Source organism: Macroventuria anomochaeta (genome assembly GCF_010093625.1).
Source record: "Macroventuria anomochaeta strain CBS 525.71 unplaced genomic scaffold BU25scaffold_28, whole genome shotgun sequence".
Lineage (NCBI taxonomy): Eukaryota > Fungi > Ascomycota > Dothideomycetes > Pleosporales > Didymellaceae > Macroventuria > Macroventuria anomochaeta.
This window is the reverse complement of record NW_022985389.1, coordinates 150,798-167,483: the sequence shown is the minus strand read 5'-3', so window position 1 is coordinate 167,483 and position 16,686 is coordinate 150,798. Positions and strand designations below refer to the sequence as shown.

Sequence of the window (16,686 nt, the reverse complement as noted above, 5' to 3'; positions counted from 1 at the left end):
CAAGCGTACATGGCGCGGCTGACAATTCACTGCATGGCTTGAAGCTGACGGTGCGAAGAAGTAGCATGGGCTGCGGTATTCGGAAGGGAGGCAATCATGTTAATCATCCTCGAACTTGAAGCGGTTGTTGACCCTGTCGAGAGTGTGTCGTGATTGGAGAAGAGCAAGGCTGAGATGAATGCGTGGGGTGGGCTCCAGCTGCAAGCGCAACTACGTCATCTGAACATCGATCTGCCCGCACTACGGCTGTCAACACCAACTCTTGGTCTGCTAATGCGCTGCTGTTAACAATAATTCTCGCTCAGAGCGCATATTCAAAAACATGCCGCTTGTCAGGAAGCTCCTGATCTTCGCTGCCGGCGATGGGCTCGTGCTCCAGCCCCGCTCACATCCTCACGCACAGCAACAGCAGGCTATAAAGATCGACTACAAGGGCAACGTTGGGCCCCTGCTCAAGAATGACCATAATGATGATAGCACACTGTCGTCTTTTGAATCGCACGGGGTCGTAGGTATGTCTTCGACGATACGCGCCGAATCGTAATACCGAAATTGACACAGATCAGGGCTCCTCAAGATTGCTACCTCGGTCTTCCTGATTTCGATATGCGGCCGCGAACAAGTCGCACAAGTACGCGACAAGCCCATCTATAAGATCACCGATGTCGCCCTAATCCCTCTCGCGTCACAATCCGAAGCCGACAAAGCCATCACGTCCACGCGAGAACACCTACAGCGACACAACAAGCCAAGAGGAACAGAGGACGATACAGACAGCGAGAGCGAGGATGACGCACCTAGCGTCACAGACTCTTTGGTAGAGGAAGCAGCGCATGCTCAAACGGAGGTCAAGGATCCTGTCACAGGCCAGAGAGGGCCTGCAGACAAGAGATCTAGTGTCGCCGAGGATGTCATGCAAAAGAAGGGTGTGTATGGACGCTTCGCCGACAAGTGGTTTTCGCGCAAGGGTTGGAGCGCAGAAAGCAGACGTACTCAGGGCCTGAGCTCAGAGGAGGATCTTGCTGCAAAGAACGTACCCAAGAACGTAGACTCAACAGGTCCCACAAAAGAGACAGATGCATCAAAATCAGACAAGTTACCGAGCGACGAGAATACAACGCCAGATTCGGTCAAACCAGAAGACATCCCAAAGGCTCTTGAGGGAGATAAGGACGCGACAACAATAGCGCTATTACCGCGTGTGCTGCAGACTACCAAAATGTACTTCTCGTCCGGCAACTTCTTCTACTCGTACGACTACGATCTGTCGCATAGCATTGGAAATCAGCCTACGAATGCTAGTGTCCCGCTGTTCAAGCAGTACGATCCTTTGGTGAGTGCTTCATGATCGAACAAGCATGCTGCTGCTAATCCTACTCAGTTCTTCTGGAATCAGCACATCGTTACACCCTTCATCGAAGCTGGTCAGCATTCGTTCGTCTTACCTATTATGCAGGGTTTCGTTGGACAACGTCCATTCACGCTCAAGATTGCGGATGGCAAATCGGACAGCTTGGTAATTGACGAGGATGCCACACCGGACGATATACAATTGCAATCGTGGCACGAAAAACAGGAGAAGGAAGGAGCTGCGGCAGCAGAGCCTGCCAAGGAAGAACCAGCAAAAGACGTCGCGGATGGAAAAGATTTTCTAATCACTCTGATTTCAAGGCGCTCGGTGAAGCGTGCTGGACTGCGCTACCTTCGACGTGGAACAGATGATGAGGGCTGCACAGCGAACACTGTCGAGACCGAACAGATACTCTCGTCACCAACGTGGAACACATCACAAGACAAGATCTACTCCTTCATACAGCTTCGTGGCTCGATACCACTCTTCTTCTCTCAGTCACCATACAGTCTGAAACCGCAAGTCACCACGTGGGGCTCCTTCGAAACCAACGGCCAAGCATTCAAGCGCCACTTCAATGACCTCGTGTCACGCTACAGCGAAGTCTACGTCGCCTCGCTCATCGATAAGCACGGTACTGAAGCTAAGATCGGCGAACTGTACGAGCAGCATGCCAAGGACCTTAACGAGCACGGTGGTCTCGACGGCAAAGGCAAGCAACTTGGCTTCGAATGGTTTGACTTCCATAGTGTCTGCCGCGGGATGCACTTCGAGAACGTCTCCAAGCTCATGGACAGTCTCGGCCCCTTCCTCGAGTCGACAGGCTGGACAGAGATCTCCAACGACGAGATCAAGCACAAACAATCCGGCATCCTACGCACAAACTGCATGGACTGTCTCGATCGCACCAACGTTGTCCAAAGCGCCACGGCTCGTGGCGCCCTCGAACAACAACTCTCGGCCGGCAACTACACCATCGACCTCCAAAACGACCCCTCCACATCTTGGTTTAACACGCTCTGGGCCGACAACGGCGACAATATCAGCCGTCAATACGCCGGTACTGCCGCGCTGAAAGGCGATTTCACACGCACACGCAAACGCCAGATCACCGGTGCGCTGACCGACTTCGGTCTCACACTGACCCGCTACTATAACAACATCGTGAACGATTACTTCGCTCAGGCAGTCATCGACTACCTCCTCGGCCGGGCAACAGACACCATCTTTGCCGAATTTGAAGCTGACATGAAGTTGTCGGACTATTTCATCGACGTCCGCAAAGTCCGACAAGCAGCCATCGAACGCTGCGCTGCACGTGTTATTGAGGATGAAGACGAGGATCTGATACACGGATGGACGCTCAGCGTACCTACCTCCGCGAATCACGTCAAGACAAGCACGTTTGAGGAGGCTGTCCTTCTCCTTACAGAAAAAGCACTGTATTTCTGCCGCTTGGACTGGGGCACAGAAAAGGTCCGCGAATTTGAGCGCGTTGCGCTGGAGAACATCCAGGGGATTATGCGCGGCGTGTATATCACAAGTACCCTTGCGCAACGACACATGGATGCTGAGAAGAACGTTGGGTTCGTGGTCAGGTATCGGGCGGATGCTGATGGCGAGGCTATAAGGAGGAACACAAGGGTGCTGGACTCGGGGGCTGCGAATGATGAGCAGAAGAGGGATGAGAAGAAAGCCAAGTCCGAAGAGGGGAGGTTTCTGGCTTTCAAGGCTCTGCCGCCGCGGAGCAGTGTGCCGAGCGAGGGCGAGAAGGCAGAAAACGAAATCGAAGTGGTGAAAGAGATTTGTGAGGAGGTTGTTAGGATTGCTAATAAGGCGAAGAAGGCGACGCAGATACCTGAGGCTGGTGAAGTTGTTGACGAGAGGACATTGAGCGTTGAAGACGAGGATATCATCAGTTTGGCGGATGCGAAGAAGAGTACGGGGTATCTGGAGCAGATTGGATATTCGCTGAAAAAGCTGGTTTGGTAAGAGCAACCAATTCTTCATGACATAGAGCAATTATGTAAACAGCATGCATCCGGATATATAAACGACCGCTTACAGTAATTTTCATATCGTTTGCCATCGTCACTGAACTCGTTCTTGCACTGTCGCGCTTGCAAACTGGGAACGGATCAAGCTTCTCGACAACAGCGGCTAACGAGGCATACGCAGGGTGCGCGCAAAACTGTAGAGATCTAAGACGTGTAACTCCAATTGCTTATATGGTTTCTGCTCTACGAACGTCAAATTGGTTGTGAGGTCTGCAGATAGAAGGAATGAAGTCATGCGTTGTTTGCGACTGTGGTTCGTGTGTATTGACTACTTCGGAAAGCGCTGAGAGCTGTAGTCAGGTTGTTGTTGTAGGGGTTTCGTGAATTCAAAAGATGCAATACTCTGCTGTGAAGAACGTGTACCAGTGTCACTGTCGGGTATCGACCATGATGATTGCTCGAACAGTCTTTTGTTGACGTCTCATGATGGACAGTCGCATGATCGGTTCAATTTCGCAGCAGTGGAATGCGACGGTTGCGTGCACTACTATGTTACCTCTTCAGCCGTTTGCGTGCTATTTACAATGTTGATAGATGTATTTTGTCAAGAAGTTGGCCACTGATGGATTGTTTCGTTCCAACGAGCAACCATAGAGGCACTGTACCACACTGCCGCGACAGCAGTACACCTTTCCTGTTTGGAATAGCGGGTCAATTTGTTTGTTCACAATGTCAGTACGTAAGATTTTCAAACTACCGACACGTGTGTCGGCAGCGCTTCCGATTCAGACATCGTTGGTCACAAGTGCAGCTCTGAGGCGTTTGTAGTGCGGCTCTGCAGCATTGGAACGGCTTGCGGCTCTGCGGTTGTTGAAGAGCTTAGCCTGGAATCTTGTTTTGACTGCAATTGCTCCACTGACTCTTTGTGCGAAGGATCGTGACGGGAGAGTGATGGACACCACGAGTGGGTACAAAATCACCGTTGAGCACAGATCTTCCGTGGTGAGATTGTTCTGGAGGTTGGGTGTGGATCCTGAATGGTGGTTGAACACATTCGATGGAAGAGTCGGTGGAAGAGTCGATGGATTTGGTCCTGTTTGGCCTCTGGCGAACGTCGAGTGATGTACAAAGCTAATGCTATTGCTCGTGAGCGTTCGGTATACCCACCTCGTGTGATTGTACGAGTGCGTCGTTGCGGCTCCTTGTTCTGGTGCCGAGGCAGCGAGGTTACGACTGTACAGCTGACGAGATGATTGTCAATCGAGTGACCCATGTTCTCATTCGTCGTCACCTCGTCTGATATGTGGCAGACGAGCTTAGCGCTTCCGAGGCTCGGGAGGCTCTGCTGGGCGCCAGACAAGGGTGCTGGTCATGTGAAGCCTTTCACGGTTCTCTTTGGCCCAGCACAGTGGCAGCACAGCAAATCAAGGACATCTCCGGCATCCGGAAACAAGCCGTGAAGATGCCATTTTGGCGCGACACTTGTGCATGCGGCTGACATCGATCGACAGCTACACATCCCAATTAGGTAATATACCCGCAGATATGTTTATCTCCTCATGCTGACTTTATGGAGCAAAGCTGGAGAACGAGCGCTTTTCTTGGAGTTGTTGAGCGACACCATGCTGTGGAGGTTAAGATGGGGTCTCCAGCCTGGGGAAATGTTGAACAACACAGGGTTTGCTCGAGCGTGCACCTTCAACGCTTTGTTGTCGCAGCTTGCTCCTGCACGTGTTGTTGTCCGACTCTTGCTCCGATCCTTCAGGGTAAATGCTTAAGGCGCTTCTGCGTGGCAGGCTCGGCCCATGCGTGCCCAAAGCCCGTTTTGTGTTATTCATCAAACCGTCGTGTCGCGCGATTCTCGGTGCAGATATCATTGGCAGATGGGACGCGTTTCGACGGGTCAGCTTCTCCAATCTCTCTACTGCGTTCTTGTGGTTGTTGCATTAGGACGCCTTACTTTGGTAGAGGCAAGCCGGCCTCTTACCCCGCGAAAGAGGCACACAGCCTTCCGGACCATCCGAACTTCTCAGCGAACACGACCAGACTTGTCATCTCGCGTCAAGACGCCTCAAGACTCGATCGTCGGTACTCGGCAGGGTCAAGCTTTCAAGCAGGCGGGAGGCGTCGTTGGCGCTAACGATATATGTTGTTACATAGCGTATTTGAGAAACAGTGGGTCGACGTCAGCGGCGCAATCTTTGGTTGGTCGAAGCTTGGCGAGTCGAATTTCTTTGTCGATGCGTGACGTCCCCAGTGGGGAGGCCCTCAGTGGAGCGAAATTGGGGTGAAAAACTCTGTGATTTGGGGAGAGAGGGGTGCGAATTGTGGGTGTCTGGGGATTGGAGAGCTGGAGAGCCTTTTGCGGAGGTGCACGTGTGAACAGTGTGAAGGTTGCAAAAGTGTTGAAGAGCGCGAACAACGGGTCGTCCACTGCAAGGGGATCTGCATCGCTATTATCGAATGGTTCTTCGGTCCGCAGCAACACCGTTTTCCATGGCTTGCTGCCCAGCCGTTATGTCGTCGGTTCCGTCGCCCTCCCTCACACGACTCGCACCCCAAGCATCGCTTGCCCCCGACCGTGTCAGAGCTCGTCCTCGAGCCTACCGCTACTAAGCTCCACCAATATTTGCTAATCACAACATTTCATTTCGGAGGCTAGACCATAGCAGGAAGTGTAGCAGCTCCTTCCTGACGAGCAGACTGTCCATACGCCTTGCCTGGCACAGCGAAATGCCCGTTGCGGGGCTCCCATAAGCTCCCACGTTGCTCTCCTGACCTTGGTCGACCTGCGGAGGCTCTTTGCGGGTCCCCCGAGGGGAGATTTTTTTTGGAAAACATATAAGTCCACTTTCCCTCCCTCCCCTCAGTCTGATCACTGCATCCCAACTTCTCGGGTTCCTTCTTACACCTTCTTCAAGAACGGTCGAAGAATAGCCAAGATGTATCAAATCGGTAACATCTACGGTATCACCGCTATTGCGGTCATCGGTGGTGGTCTGTTCGGTTTCGATATCTCGTCCATGAGCGCTATGTAAGTGTCACTTCTCACCTATTTCCCTTGCATTTTTATTAACTCCGCACAGCCTGCCTACTCAACAGTATCGCTGCTATTTCAACCAGGGCCCTAACGGCCCTGAGTACTCTGGAGACCCAAATGAGAAGTGCTCTGGTCCTAGGCCTGATGTCCAGGGTGGCATCACAGCCGCTATGCCTGGTGGTTCTTTCATCGGTGCTCTCGCCTCCGGTTACCTCACGGACAAGCTTGGTCGTCGTCGCGCCATCCAAGTCGGTTGTACTATCTGGGTCATCGGTTCCATCATCTCTTGCGCTGCCCAGAACATCGGTATGCTCATCGTCGGTCGATTCATCAATGGTCTTTCCGTTGGTATCTGCTCTGCTCAGGTTCCCGTCTACGTAACCGAATTGGCTCCTCCCTCCAAGCGTGGTCGTGTTGTCGGATCTCAGCAGTGGGCTATCACTTGGGGTATCCTGATCATGTACTACATCTCCTACGGTTGCACATTCCTTGAGGGCGAGAAGGCCTTCCGTGTCCCATGGGGCATTCAGATGCTCCCCGCTGTCATCCTTGCTATCGGTCTTGTCTTCCTGCCTGAGTCGCCCCGTTGGCTTGCACGTCATGACCGCTGGGAGGAGTGCCACCAGGTTCTCACCCTCGTCCACGGCAAGGGTGACCCCAACTCGCCTTTTGTGTCCCTCGAGATGGCCGAGATCAAGCAGATGATCGAATTTGAGAGGCAGAACGCCGACGTCTCTGTTAAGGAGCTCTTCAAGCCTCAGATGCTCAACCGCCTCCACATCGGTATCTTTACACAGATCTGGTCTCAGCTTACGGGAATGAACGTCATGATGTACTACAGTAAGTCACTCTAAAGTCCCACTGCTCTCACACTTCACTAACACTCATTAGTCACCTACGTTTTCGGTATGGCTGGTCTCACCGGCAACACTGGTCTGATCGCCTCGTCTATCCAATACGTTATCAACGTGTTCATGACCGTTCCTGCTCTTATCTGGATGGACCGCTGGGGTCGCCGTCCTATGTTCGTCATTGGTGCCGTTCTTATGATGATCTGGTTGTTTGCCAACGCCGGTCTCATGGCTAGCTACGGACGCGCCGCTCCTCCTGGTGGTCTTGACAACATCGCCGAGCAGTCATGGCAGATCGAAGGCGCACCTGCAAGAGCTGTCATTGCTTGCACATACCTTTTTGTCGCCTCCTACGCCCCTACCTGGGGACCTGCTTCTTGGGTCTACCCTCCTGAGCTGTTCCCTCTTCGCGTCCGTGGCAAGGCCGTTGCGCTCACCACATCTTCTAACTGGATCTTTGTAAGTCACCTTCTACGACTGTCGCATATTCTGGGCAACAAACTAACCGACAATCTAGAACTTCGCTCTGTCCTACTTCGTCCCTCCTGCGTTCGTCAACATCCAGTGGAAGGTCTACATCGTCTTCGGTGTCTTCTGCGCAGCCATGGCAGTCCACACCTTCTTCATGTTCCCCGAAACAGCTGGAAAGACTCTTGAAGACATTGAGGAGATGTTCATGGAGGGTATCCCCGCCTGGAAGACCAAGGTTGACTTCAGCACCTCCCGCCGTGCTGAGCAGGGTATCGTTGACCCGGAGAAGATTGGTGGCTTCGACCACAGCTCAATCAAGATGGAGAACGCCGACGTTGCGACCAAGGCCTAGATGTCTTGTCCGTAATAGGAACGGTGAAGAGTTGATGAAGTGATAACACTATTACGCACTTATGCTAAGCTCATGCTTATGGGCCATGTTGCTCAAGCTTAAGATACTAAATGTAATGATTTATTCCACAAACAATCCTCCCGCATGTGATCGAATTGGCAAAGTGCCGGGTGTTCATTGGTTTCTGCGTAATACTTCGTTTGTCATCTTGCGCTCACTTTCGCGCACAATCGAATGAGGATGCGCGTTCCGGTCAGGTTTCGGGAAGGTACTACATTCCTCTCCATGACAACACCACAGCCTTAACTCCATGAACGACGGGCCAAGTCCGGAAACGCCTACGAAACTCCAAGCCACGGTCTTCGACGGGATACTCGAAGCCGCCGACCGCGTTCCGCGACGAACCAACACCGGACTTAAGCCATCTAAGTCCGGCATGTCCACGATACCTTGCCATATGCACCATTGTGAGAGCCATAGTTCTTGTATTGCGAGTGTTGCGTCGACAAGTGTATAAAGCGAGGCATTGCTTTCTCTTCTATCGGACTTACCAGCTACTGAACCTCTCACAACCTCACGGATTCGCGAGTACCCATACACCAAAATCATTCTCAAGATGCCTGCTTCCACCGCAGAACGCCAGATCATCCTCATCACAGGTGTGTTCGAGCTCCTCATCTTCACAACACGCATATACTGACCTGCTCAGGTGCCAACGGCGGCATTGGCTTCGACACTGCAGCACTGCTCGCCTCTGTCTCTCCCCGCAACCACGTCATCGTGGGATCTCGCAACACCACAAAGGGCGAAGCAGCACTCGAGCAGATTCAAGACAAGGACCCCAAAGGCACAGCTAGTCTTGTCCAGCTCGACGCAGACGACGACGCATCCATCAACGCCGCAGTGCAGCACATCAAGCAGGACTTCGGCCGACTTGACGTCCTTATCAATAACGCCGGTATCTGCAAGGAGACATACGACGGTCGATGGCCTTCTCGTGAGGACTTACGCGCAGAATTCGAGACCAACGTCTTTGGTCCTACAGTTCTAAGCGCTGCCCTCCTCCCACTCTTGAGGCAGTCCAAGGCCCCCAAGATCATCAACGTCTCATCCGGTCTGGGTAGTATCTCACGTTGCCTTGCTACACCCGATAAAAGCCCTTACGGTGCCATCGTTCGTGTGCCTGGGTACCGCATGACCAAGTCTGCACTTAACATGCTCACCGCGTATCAGTACCAGCAGCTGAAAGACGAGGGCTTCAAGGTCTGGAGCTACTGTCCTGGTTTCGTTATTACGGATATTGGTAGGGATAGGGAGGCGAGGAAGAATATGAATGGGTGTGACAGCTCAGAGACGAGTGCGCAGGGGATTTTGGAGATCATAGAGGGACAGAGGGATGAAGAGGTCAGCCAGTTTCTACAGAAGTATGGGAAGCGTTATGACTGGTAGATGACACTGGGTACAGTTCAAGTCTATATCATATCGTTGATGTTTCGCAGAATGGACAATGAACGCTGTATGATGTTTTGATAAGAGTGGTGGTTACCCTTCCAGCCTTCGTGCCTGCAGACACCAGACTTAGCGGCTGAACTACCCCGCTTTTCCCAGCGGCATTGCCCCAACCAGCCGCTTCATCACCATCAAGTTCAGCATCATCTCGGAAATTTGCTACGATGTCATATGCATCCCACGTGGTGAGGCTCACACTGTCGGCCTTCTTGATAAAGCAGGCTTTGCAGGGTGCTGGGCTTCAGGTACCCTGGCAGCGGCCAATAGCCAACGGCCGTTAGTGCATGTGGTTCGTTAGCTTCCGAGGCATGCGTGAACGGCTTCATCTGTCAAGCTCTAGTACACGGAATGAAGGTAGGCTGAGCATGGGTGGGACCGTACATAAGACACGCTTCTTGCTGTTTGCTGTTTTGCTTTGTGTGTTGAGTGTGTCCATTCTTACTGCGCGATTTGAAGTGAGAAGAGCAGGCGCTATGTTTGGTCAATCGGTAAGCCTTCCTGACTGGAAGTTGATGAAAGACTCGGGCTGAACGAAACAGGGACTTACGAGCTTCATGCTCATTGCACGTACGGAGTGCCAATATCGGTTCTGATATCGAAACTAACATTGGACAGAGAGCGCCTTTGCCGCAAGCAAGACGACCAACTCTGATGTTCGCATGAACCACATCCAGGTCATCGGAACCCACAACTCGTACCACCGTGAGGTCTCACTAGCAGAGCGTGCTATATTCGAGAAGTATATACCTTCTCCGGAAGACTACTACTACTCGCACGCCACACTACCCAACCAGCTGGAGCATCAGTCTGTCCGCTCATTCGAGCTCGACTTGCACTCGGATGAGAAGGGCAGTCTGTACTATCCTCCCTTGATCTGGACTCTTTCCAACCTGACAAATGCCACGACTCCCTACGATGGCTCTGTGCTGCAGAAGCCAGGTATCAAGGTCTTCCACGTCACAGACTTCGATCCTGACTCTGTATGCCACACCTTCAAGGACTGCTTGACCCAGCTCAAGGTCTGGTCAGACGCAAACAAGAACCACGTCCCCATCGTTATTGATCTGGAGCTCAAGACTGATGCGCCAGCCTGTGCAGCAGGCGGTGTTTGTCCCGGCGAGGCCACAAACTGGACTCTTCCCCGTCTTCTCAACGTCGACGCGGAGATCCTCTCAGTCTTCCCCAAGAAGCAGCTCATCCGTCCAGACGATGTTCGTCAAGGCAATTTGACACTGGAACAGAGCGTTCTCCAGAAAGGATGGCCGCTGCTTAGCGATGCCCGCGGCCGCTTTATGTTCTTCTTCGACAACGACCCAAAGCCCACTGACCCCAGTTCTCCTCGCGAGCTGTACAAGTCTGGCGGTCACGAGTCACTCCAGAACCGCACTGTATTCACCAACTCGCTCGAAGGCTCATCTGACGGTGCCGTCATCAAGCACAACGAGCCGCGCGGCAACGATACTGCTGAGATCCAGCGCCTGGTGAAGAAAGGCTATATCGTGCGCACACGAAGCGATGTACCGCTCGATACTGTACTGAACAGGACTACCGAGATGCGCGACTCGGCATTTGCATCTGGTGCGCATATTGTCAGTACGGATTTCCCGTCTTGGGGCATGAGTGCACGGTGGGGATGGGACTATGTTGCGCAGTTGAAGGACGGAAGGGTCGCGAGGTGTAACCCGGTTAACGCACCGAAGGGGTGCAAGGACAGCAATCTTGAGTAGGGCCTGTATCCGCTTCATGACGGACGATGGATCTTCTTCGAGCCTACGGCAAGCCATAACACTCAACGAAATAAAAAACCAGTATTCGAGATCTGAGACGTCTGCCTCCGACCGACTCATCACTGACAGACATCACAGACCTATCCCAATAGGCGCTGGCTGGCTCGCTCGTTTCATCACTACTACCCAACGAAGTGGTGATATAAGTTCCTCAGGGCCGGCGGCGGAGGCCCTGTCCCTAGGACACATATGCCTAGCCATACTAACGTGGTGATTTACTGTGTCTTCAGGATACTGGCCATCAACAACATGCTAAGCACGGCGATTGGGCTCAGGGAGTTCCCTGCACGCGACAAGGGCACTATGCGCACCCAGACGGGTTAACGAGGTCTAATCATGGAGAATCAAGCCCGAGGGCTTCAGAGTCAGAGGAGGTACCACGATAGGAATATAAAGAAAGAAGAAGAGCGCCGCATGAGAGCGGCACAACAAAATGGCTCTAGATGTAGATGCCCCAAAGGTGAGAAGAGAAATATAAGAAGAATCTGTCCAGGTATGCGGAGTGTGGTTCGACAAACTTAGACTATCCTCATCACTCTAAGTATCCCCACTCTTGTCCATGTATGTGCGCCGACTGACTCAATCAGTTCGTCGGACCTGTCAGCCGGGTCTGATACAGGTTCCTTCTGGGCCGACGGCGGAGGTTTGTTCTTATGGATCAAAGGCCAAGCTTCCTACGACCGGTCAATTACTGATTCTCCAGGACAGTGACCACCAGCAACATGCTAAATGCGCCTTCAAGCTTAGAGAATTCTCAATACATTAAGGAACAAGCCCGTAGACTTCAAGGTCCTGATGAGGTTTTGCAAAGATAGAGAAAGGGTACCGCACGAACGCATCTTGGAGGAGTATGCCGCGTATGCGATATAAAAAGGGCTACCTTACAAGGTAGAAAAGACGAGTGATTTTTCTGCGCAGACCAGAGGTTGCAGTACATAGTTCAGGGGATCTGGCCTTGAAGTAGCAGAGTTCAGGGAGCTTTCAAAGTGGATGTGGATACTTATAGATAAAGGACACACGTCGTCGGGTGATCCGAACGGTGGAGGCGCACGCCTAGAGCTGGTACTGTTGGTGAAAAGCGTGTGTGCAATGATATGAGGCGCTTGTAGAAAGAATTTGACGGGGTGCAGGTGAGAAGGAGGAAGGTGCCGCTTAAGAATGCGGAGGAAAGTAATCACCTTCACTTCATCTATTGGCAAGAACGTTCACCTGATTCATTCTTGCCGCTGGGAGGACAGTCTTCTAATAAGCTGATAAACTAGGTCAGAGTGAGAGGCAACGCAAAGAGCTAGTGATGCACTATCGCAGCAATGCCCTGTGCACATGGCTCAGACAAACGAGAAATAGTTGATGAATGTGGGAGAATGGTGTAGTATTGAGGTATCTGTCAAGACTAGGTGGTTGTCGTGCTGTATTGCAGGTGAGCAGAAGCTCGATATAAGCTGCCTATCACGTGCCGGCAATCGGGGAATCCTTCACCCGCCTCCCGCGGACAGTATCGAGGGAAGCTGCTATATGGAGACGGACGCTAGTGCTAGCACGTCATGGCAATTGGTGGATCCTTCACCTGTCTCTCCAATAATAGTCCGCTACTTCTCGTCATCAGAGCTTGATCACTTCGTCTTACGCGCCACCTCAACTTTCCAATCCGATTTGACTTGCCGAACGCCTTCTAGCTCTTCTGGCTAGGACCGAGCAACTGTAACAGTCTCACAAAGTGTGGTCGCATCACATACATTGCTTATCTTATCTATCGTTGCTTGGATCTAGGTTCCGGAAGCTCCAGAAAGTCAGGCACGACTTAAACGGCATCCAGTATGCTTATGCATAACGACAGTGGCTCATCAACGAGCAGCAAGCGTCAGAGGGACGATGACAAGGCTTCGATGACAAGGCTTCGACGACGTCTAACAATACAAAGCGCCTACGCAATAGTATAGTCGATCTCACTGCGGAGTCTGCTGAGTTGATGTTCTAGAGCCTGCCGATAGAACCACGAAACACGATCAGCGCGCACGTAAATGATTGTGAATTACACGCATCTATATGATCCCATGCTGACTGAAACTCTGCTCAGCTGTCGCCCGTCGATCTCAAGCGACGTTACAAGGTTACAGCTGGATCACTCAAGTCTTTTGCCGATAAGAAGCTGAACTTATACTGTGGCGGCATGGGACGCTGTGGTATACTGATAGCTACGGTAAACGATAGCGTAGGACTATCGGGTCGATGGAATACTGCGCTGAGTTGCTATCTAGCTAGGAGATGATGATATATACTGGCCCTATAATGTGCTAGTCCATAACAGTCTAAGCAAGGGTAATCGGGTCTCGTAATGACCGACTGACACCGCAACATATACGAAGCCGCTAACTACTTCAAAACTTGGTTGTACAACTAAATAGAGTTTCAATTGAACATGGACTCTTGAAGAATTGTGCACAGCTCCATCAACAGACGCAATCTGGCAGCTTTCGCGCTCACCAGAGGCTTGTTCCTGGATTGCGCTTGGAACACTGACGAGGATTGCTTGGGGCCGTTGTTGAGGGCGCTCATACCGTATCTTCGAACTCGTTCCTTCACCGAGAACACCATATCTGCGCTCACTCTCCCAATTCTCGAAGACCTGTACAAGACAAAGCTCAAAATGCTCGAGACTATCGTTGTACCCACATACAATAATGTCGGCCTTCAGAACATCCTTCAACCGCCACGATCCAGAGACGATATTGACTTATCCTTGGACTTTCCTGAGTGGCAGGAGCGACGAACAGAAGGCTCTGATCGCCCAACCTAATGACTATTCCAAGGCAAAATCTGTAGTGCGGTTCCACCCTGCACACCGACTAGTCATAATCGAGCAAACTGGCATGTTCAGCTTCGCAGTCAGAACGCAGAGGACCGAGACCATCCAGGACAAAATACCAGCGCGCACAGTCAAAGACCTCAAAATCATCGCGTATCCAATGGCTCCTGTCGATCTACGCCGTCAGCTCGTAGCTGAAGTCAATGACTATAGAGTTAGAGACGTCTCCTTCTTCTCTCCACCCGATCACGATCAGCCTGCGCTAGAGTCAGTAATTTCTGGCTTCAAATGGTCTCACAACGTTCAGATACGGGAGCTACATCTTCACTGTATCGATCTTTCTAAATAAGGGCGAACAGTGTCTATCGATGGTGAAGAGAAACAGCTAGGCTAGATCTCCATACCCGATCTCAAGCACCTTAGCATCCACGACTACATAGGCTCTCGCCTCTTGGTGAAAGAGCTGCAAAGGTGTGGTGCAAATCTGAAAGCACTGGTCTTCTCAGTCGCAGACATTGAGACCGGCAGCGTGACTGAGGAAGCTCTTGTCGAGTTCGTTCGGTCATGTCGAGATTTGAGAGCATTAAGTCTCCACTACCGACCAAAGGATCAGACGCCCGCCAATCATATGCGAGAAGTGGACTACAATGACTACGTCGACTATCTCAACGCTCAGCTCAACATACCGACGCGCGACATGAAACTGCCGACAGACACAGTACAAGAATAGGCTGAGGATCTCCTACCCATGGTCGGCGATTTCGTGAAAGGGCATTGCAGGTTTGACCTCCAGCGTCTTCTTGAACCACTTGAGTATACGCTGCGAAGGCCCTCACTTGCGCAAGATCGTCGATGGAAGCTCTGGGAAGAAGACGTTTCTTCCATCGGTGCTACCTGTCTTTACATTGAAGACCTAGCAATCCCTTGCTCGGACATTGAGGATATGATACACTATGGTGTCGGTAAGATTGGCCCTTTGCTTCATGTTCGCAGACCTGGCGGTAAGTATCATTCCAACGCAGATCTTTGTTATCTCTAACAAGAAACAGGACATTTTCATGAAGTTTCCGTCCTTGGAGTGCTTGTGCTAGTAGCGAAAGCCATTGAACCTTGGGTACACTTCACGACCGAGCATCTCGAAGCAATTACCCGCAACATACTTCAGGTTCTGGCGGACAAAGGCCTTCGAGTTGGTTCCTTCAGCGTTGCACTGAGCGACTACAACCTACCATTCGATGCAGGCATCGATGCATGCCACTTGCGCGTCTGCTCTGACCCGAAACTGTCGTTAACAGTCAGCGAAAAGGGGTTGAAGCGCTCTTGGAAGTGTCATAGAGACTTGCGCGATTGCTGGTTTCCCAAGATGGTTGAAGACAAGACAAGGTATGTGTGGAGCTATTGATTGGTCATTCGGAGGGATCCCTGTATGCTTCATACTCGATGTTGTTGAGTCGAATATTTGGACGAACGGTCCTGTAGTTGCAATGTCTGTTGGCGCACATTAGCTGGGACTGAGCAGGAGAATTTTATGCTTTAGAAGCCGGCAGACGGTGCTGTTTGTACGGATCAGTTCGTTTGTAGCCGCCACGCCAGGATCTGCGTTGTCACTCCACCGGCCCGGCCAGATTGGTGTCTTCTCTAAACGCTGGAGATGAACGAATGAGACCTCTATTTCGGACTTTGGACGACAACAAATTCAGAGTTACTTTTGTAGATGCATTGAACATGCATTATGGTGCCTGTAAGTCTGATGTGATTCGCGGAACAACATCAACCTTCCCCACTCACAATTTTGCTGTATACGCTGTTGAACATTGAGATTTTGATCGGCATTGCCCTAGTCTGTCTCAGCGTGCACGTTCGCTAGAAGACAACACTTGTCAAACGGTGATCCAGATCTTCAACGAACGTTCTACAAGATTGAAATGAAGGACGGGGATCATGTGGAGGAGCGCCGGCAGGGGTAACGTCGCCTGTCACAGACTTAGGCGGGCCGCGATCTTTACCCGTTATTATTCCAGTAGGAGAACAACCCAATCGAAGGAATGCGCACTGGGGCCGGTGAAATGCAAGGCGGTTGCACCCTTGGCAAGTGTGACCAGTTGCTTCAGCGCGCGACTCTAAGTTCGAGGTCTTCGCTCATGGATGGCTAGCTGGAAATATGAGGGCGAGACGTCATTTGGAAGCGTCTGGTTGAAATGAGCAGTGCCTGAATGCGACACCATCACAAACGCCAGAAATGAAGTTAGATGACAGCAAGACTTGCATGCAGATGCAGGTCAGCCTCGAACCGATTTCCATGTTAGGGGCGTGCTCGCGATTACTTAGCCAAACCGTCTGTTGACGCACTACAAGGGGTCGAAAAGCCGCCCTCGACAACTCCATCCGAGGGCGCATCTCGAGGAAGTCCGGCACAGGCCAAGAGGGGCGATGCTCTCAGGCTGCTTCAAGGCCGACGATGAGGATGGGTCCTCGTATCCTGCAACATTAGTCACTGAGGGAGGATCCTACGCGCCTTGCTG

At 51.8% G+C, this 16,686-nt stretch overlaps 6 protein-coding genes across 6 annotated transcripts; all 6 read left to right on the top strand.

Moving 5' to 3' along the window:
* The first annotated feature begins 250 nt into the window (after nucleotides 1-250).
* BU25DRAFT_413079 (uncharacterized protein) lies at nucleotides 251-3,419 on the top strand. The gene is made up of 3 exons (XM_033706946.1): nucleotides 251-512; nucleotides 567-1,333; nucleotides 1,382-3,419. Exons 1-3 carry the CDS (start codon nucleotides 323-325, stop codon nucleotides 3,341-3,343), a joined length of 2,919 nt encoding a protein of 972 aa, XP_033559095.1. The 5' UTR covers nucleotides 251-322; the 3' UTR covers nucleotides 3,344-3,419.
* Nucleotides 3,420-4,769: 1,350 nt separating this feature from the next.
* On the top strand, nucleotides 4,770-5,552 carry BU25DRAFT_128465 (uncharacterized protein). Its single transcript, XM_033700478.1, has one exon. The coding sequence runs from the start codon at nucleotides 4,919-4,921 to the stop codon at nucleotides 5,486-5,488; it is 570 nt and encodes a 189-aa protein (XP_033559094.1). The 5' UTR covers nucleotides 4,770-4,918; the 3' UTR covers nucleotides 5,489-5,552.
* A 738-nt stretch (nucleotides 5,553-6,290) lies between these two features.
* Nucleotides 6,291-8,062, top strand: BU25DRAFT_347079 (high affinity glucose transporter; the record flags this gene model as incomplete). The annotated part of the gene is made up of 4 exons (XM_033703133.1): nucleotides 6,291-6,382; nucleotides 6,435-7,228; nucleotides 7,280-7,698; nucleotides 7,757-8,062. 4 exons carry the CDS (start codon nucleotides 6,291-6,293, stop codon nucleotides 8,060-8,062), a joined length of 1,611 nt encoding a protein of 536 aa, XP_033559093.1.
* A 573-nt stretch (nucleotides 8,063-8,635) lies between these two features.
* On the top strand, nucleotides 8,636-9,534 carry BU25DRAFT_493229 (NAD(P)-binding protein). The gene is made up of 2 exons (XM_033711699.1): nucleotides 8,636-8,721; nucleotides 8,772-9,534. Exons 1-2 carry the CDS (start codon nucleotides 8,679-8,681, stop codon nucleotides 9,509-9,511), a joined length of 783 nt encoding a protein of 260 aa, XP_033559092.1. The 5' UTR covers nucleotides 8,636-8,678; the 3' UTR covers nucleotides 9,512-9,534.
* A 510-nt stretch (nucleotides 9,535-10,044) lies between these two features.
* BU25DRAFT_460732 (uncharacterized protein) lies at nucleotides 10,045-11,298 on the top strand (the record flags this gene model as incomplete). The annotated part of the gene is made up of 3 exons (XM_033710383.1): nucleotides 10,045-10,059; nucleotides 10,111-10,138; nucleotides 10,187-11,298. 3 exons carry the CDS (start codon nucleotides 10,045-10,047, stop codon nucleotides 11,296-11,298), a joined length of 1,155 nt encoding a protein of 384 aa, XP_033559091.1.
* A 2,741-nt stretch (nucleotides 11,299-14,039) lies between these two features.
* On the top strand, nucleotides 14,040-14,894 carry BU25DRAFT_460731 (uncharacterized protein; the record flags this gene model as incomplete). Its single annotated transcript, XM_033710382.1, has 2 exons — nucleotides 14,040-14,431; nucleotides 14,588-14,894. 2 exons carry the CDS (start codon nucleotides 14,040-14,042, stop codon nucleotides 14,892-14,894), a joined length of 699 nt encoding a protein of 232 aa, XP_033559090.1.
* Between the last annotated feature and the right edge of the window lie 1,792 nt (nucleotides 14,895-16,686).

Coding starts and splice junctions, on each gene's coding strand:
- BU25DRAFT_493229 (XM_033711699.1), top strand. CDS start 8,679: ATGCCTGCTTCCACCGCAGAACGCCAGATCATCCTCATCACAG. Junction 8,722..8,771: donor CCAGATCATCCTCATCACAG/GTGTGTTCGAGC, acceptor TGACCTGCTCAG/GTGCCAACGGCGGCATTGGC.
- BU25DRAFT_128465 (XM_033700478.1), top strand. CDS start 4,919: ATGGAGCAAAGCTGGAGAACGAGCGCTTTTCTTGGAGTTGTTGAGCGA.
- BU25DRAFT_413079 (XM_033706946.1), top strand. CDS start 323: ATGCCGCTTGTCAGGAAGCTCCTGATCTTCGCTGCCGGCGATGGGCTC. Junction 513..566: donor TGAATCGCACGGGGTCGTAG/GTATGTCTTCGA, acceptor GACACAGATCAG/GGCTCCTCAAGATTGCTACC. Junction 1,334..1,381: donor TCAAGCAGTACGATCCTTTG/GTGAGTGCTTCA, acceptor AATCCTACTCAG/TTCTTCTGGAATCAGCACAT.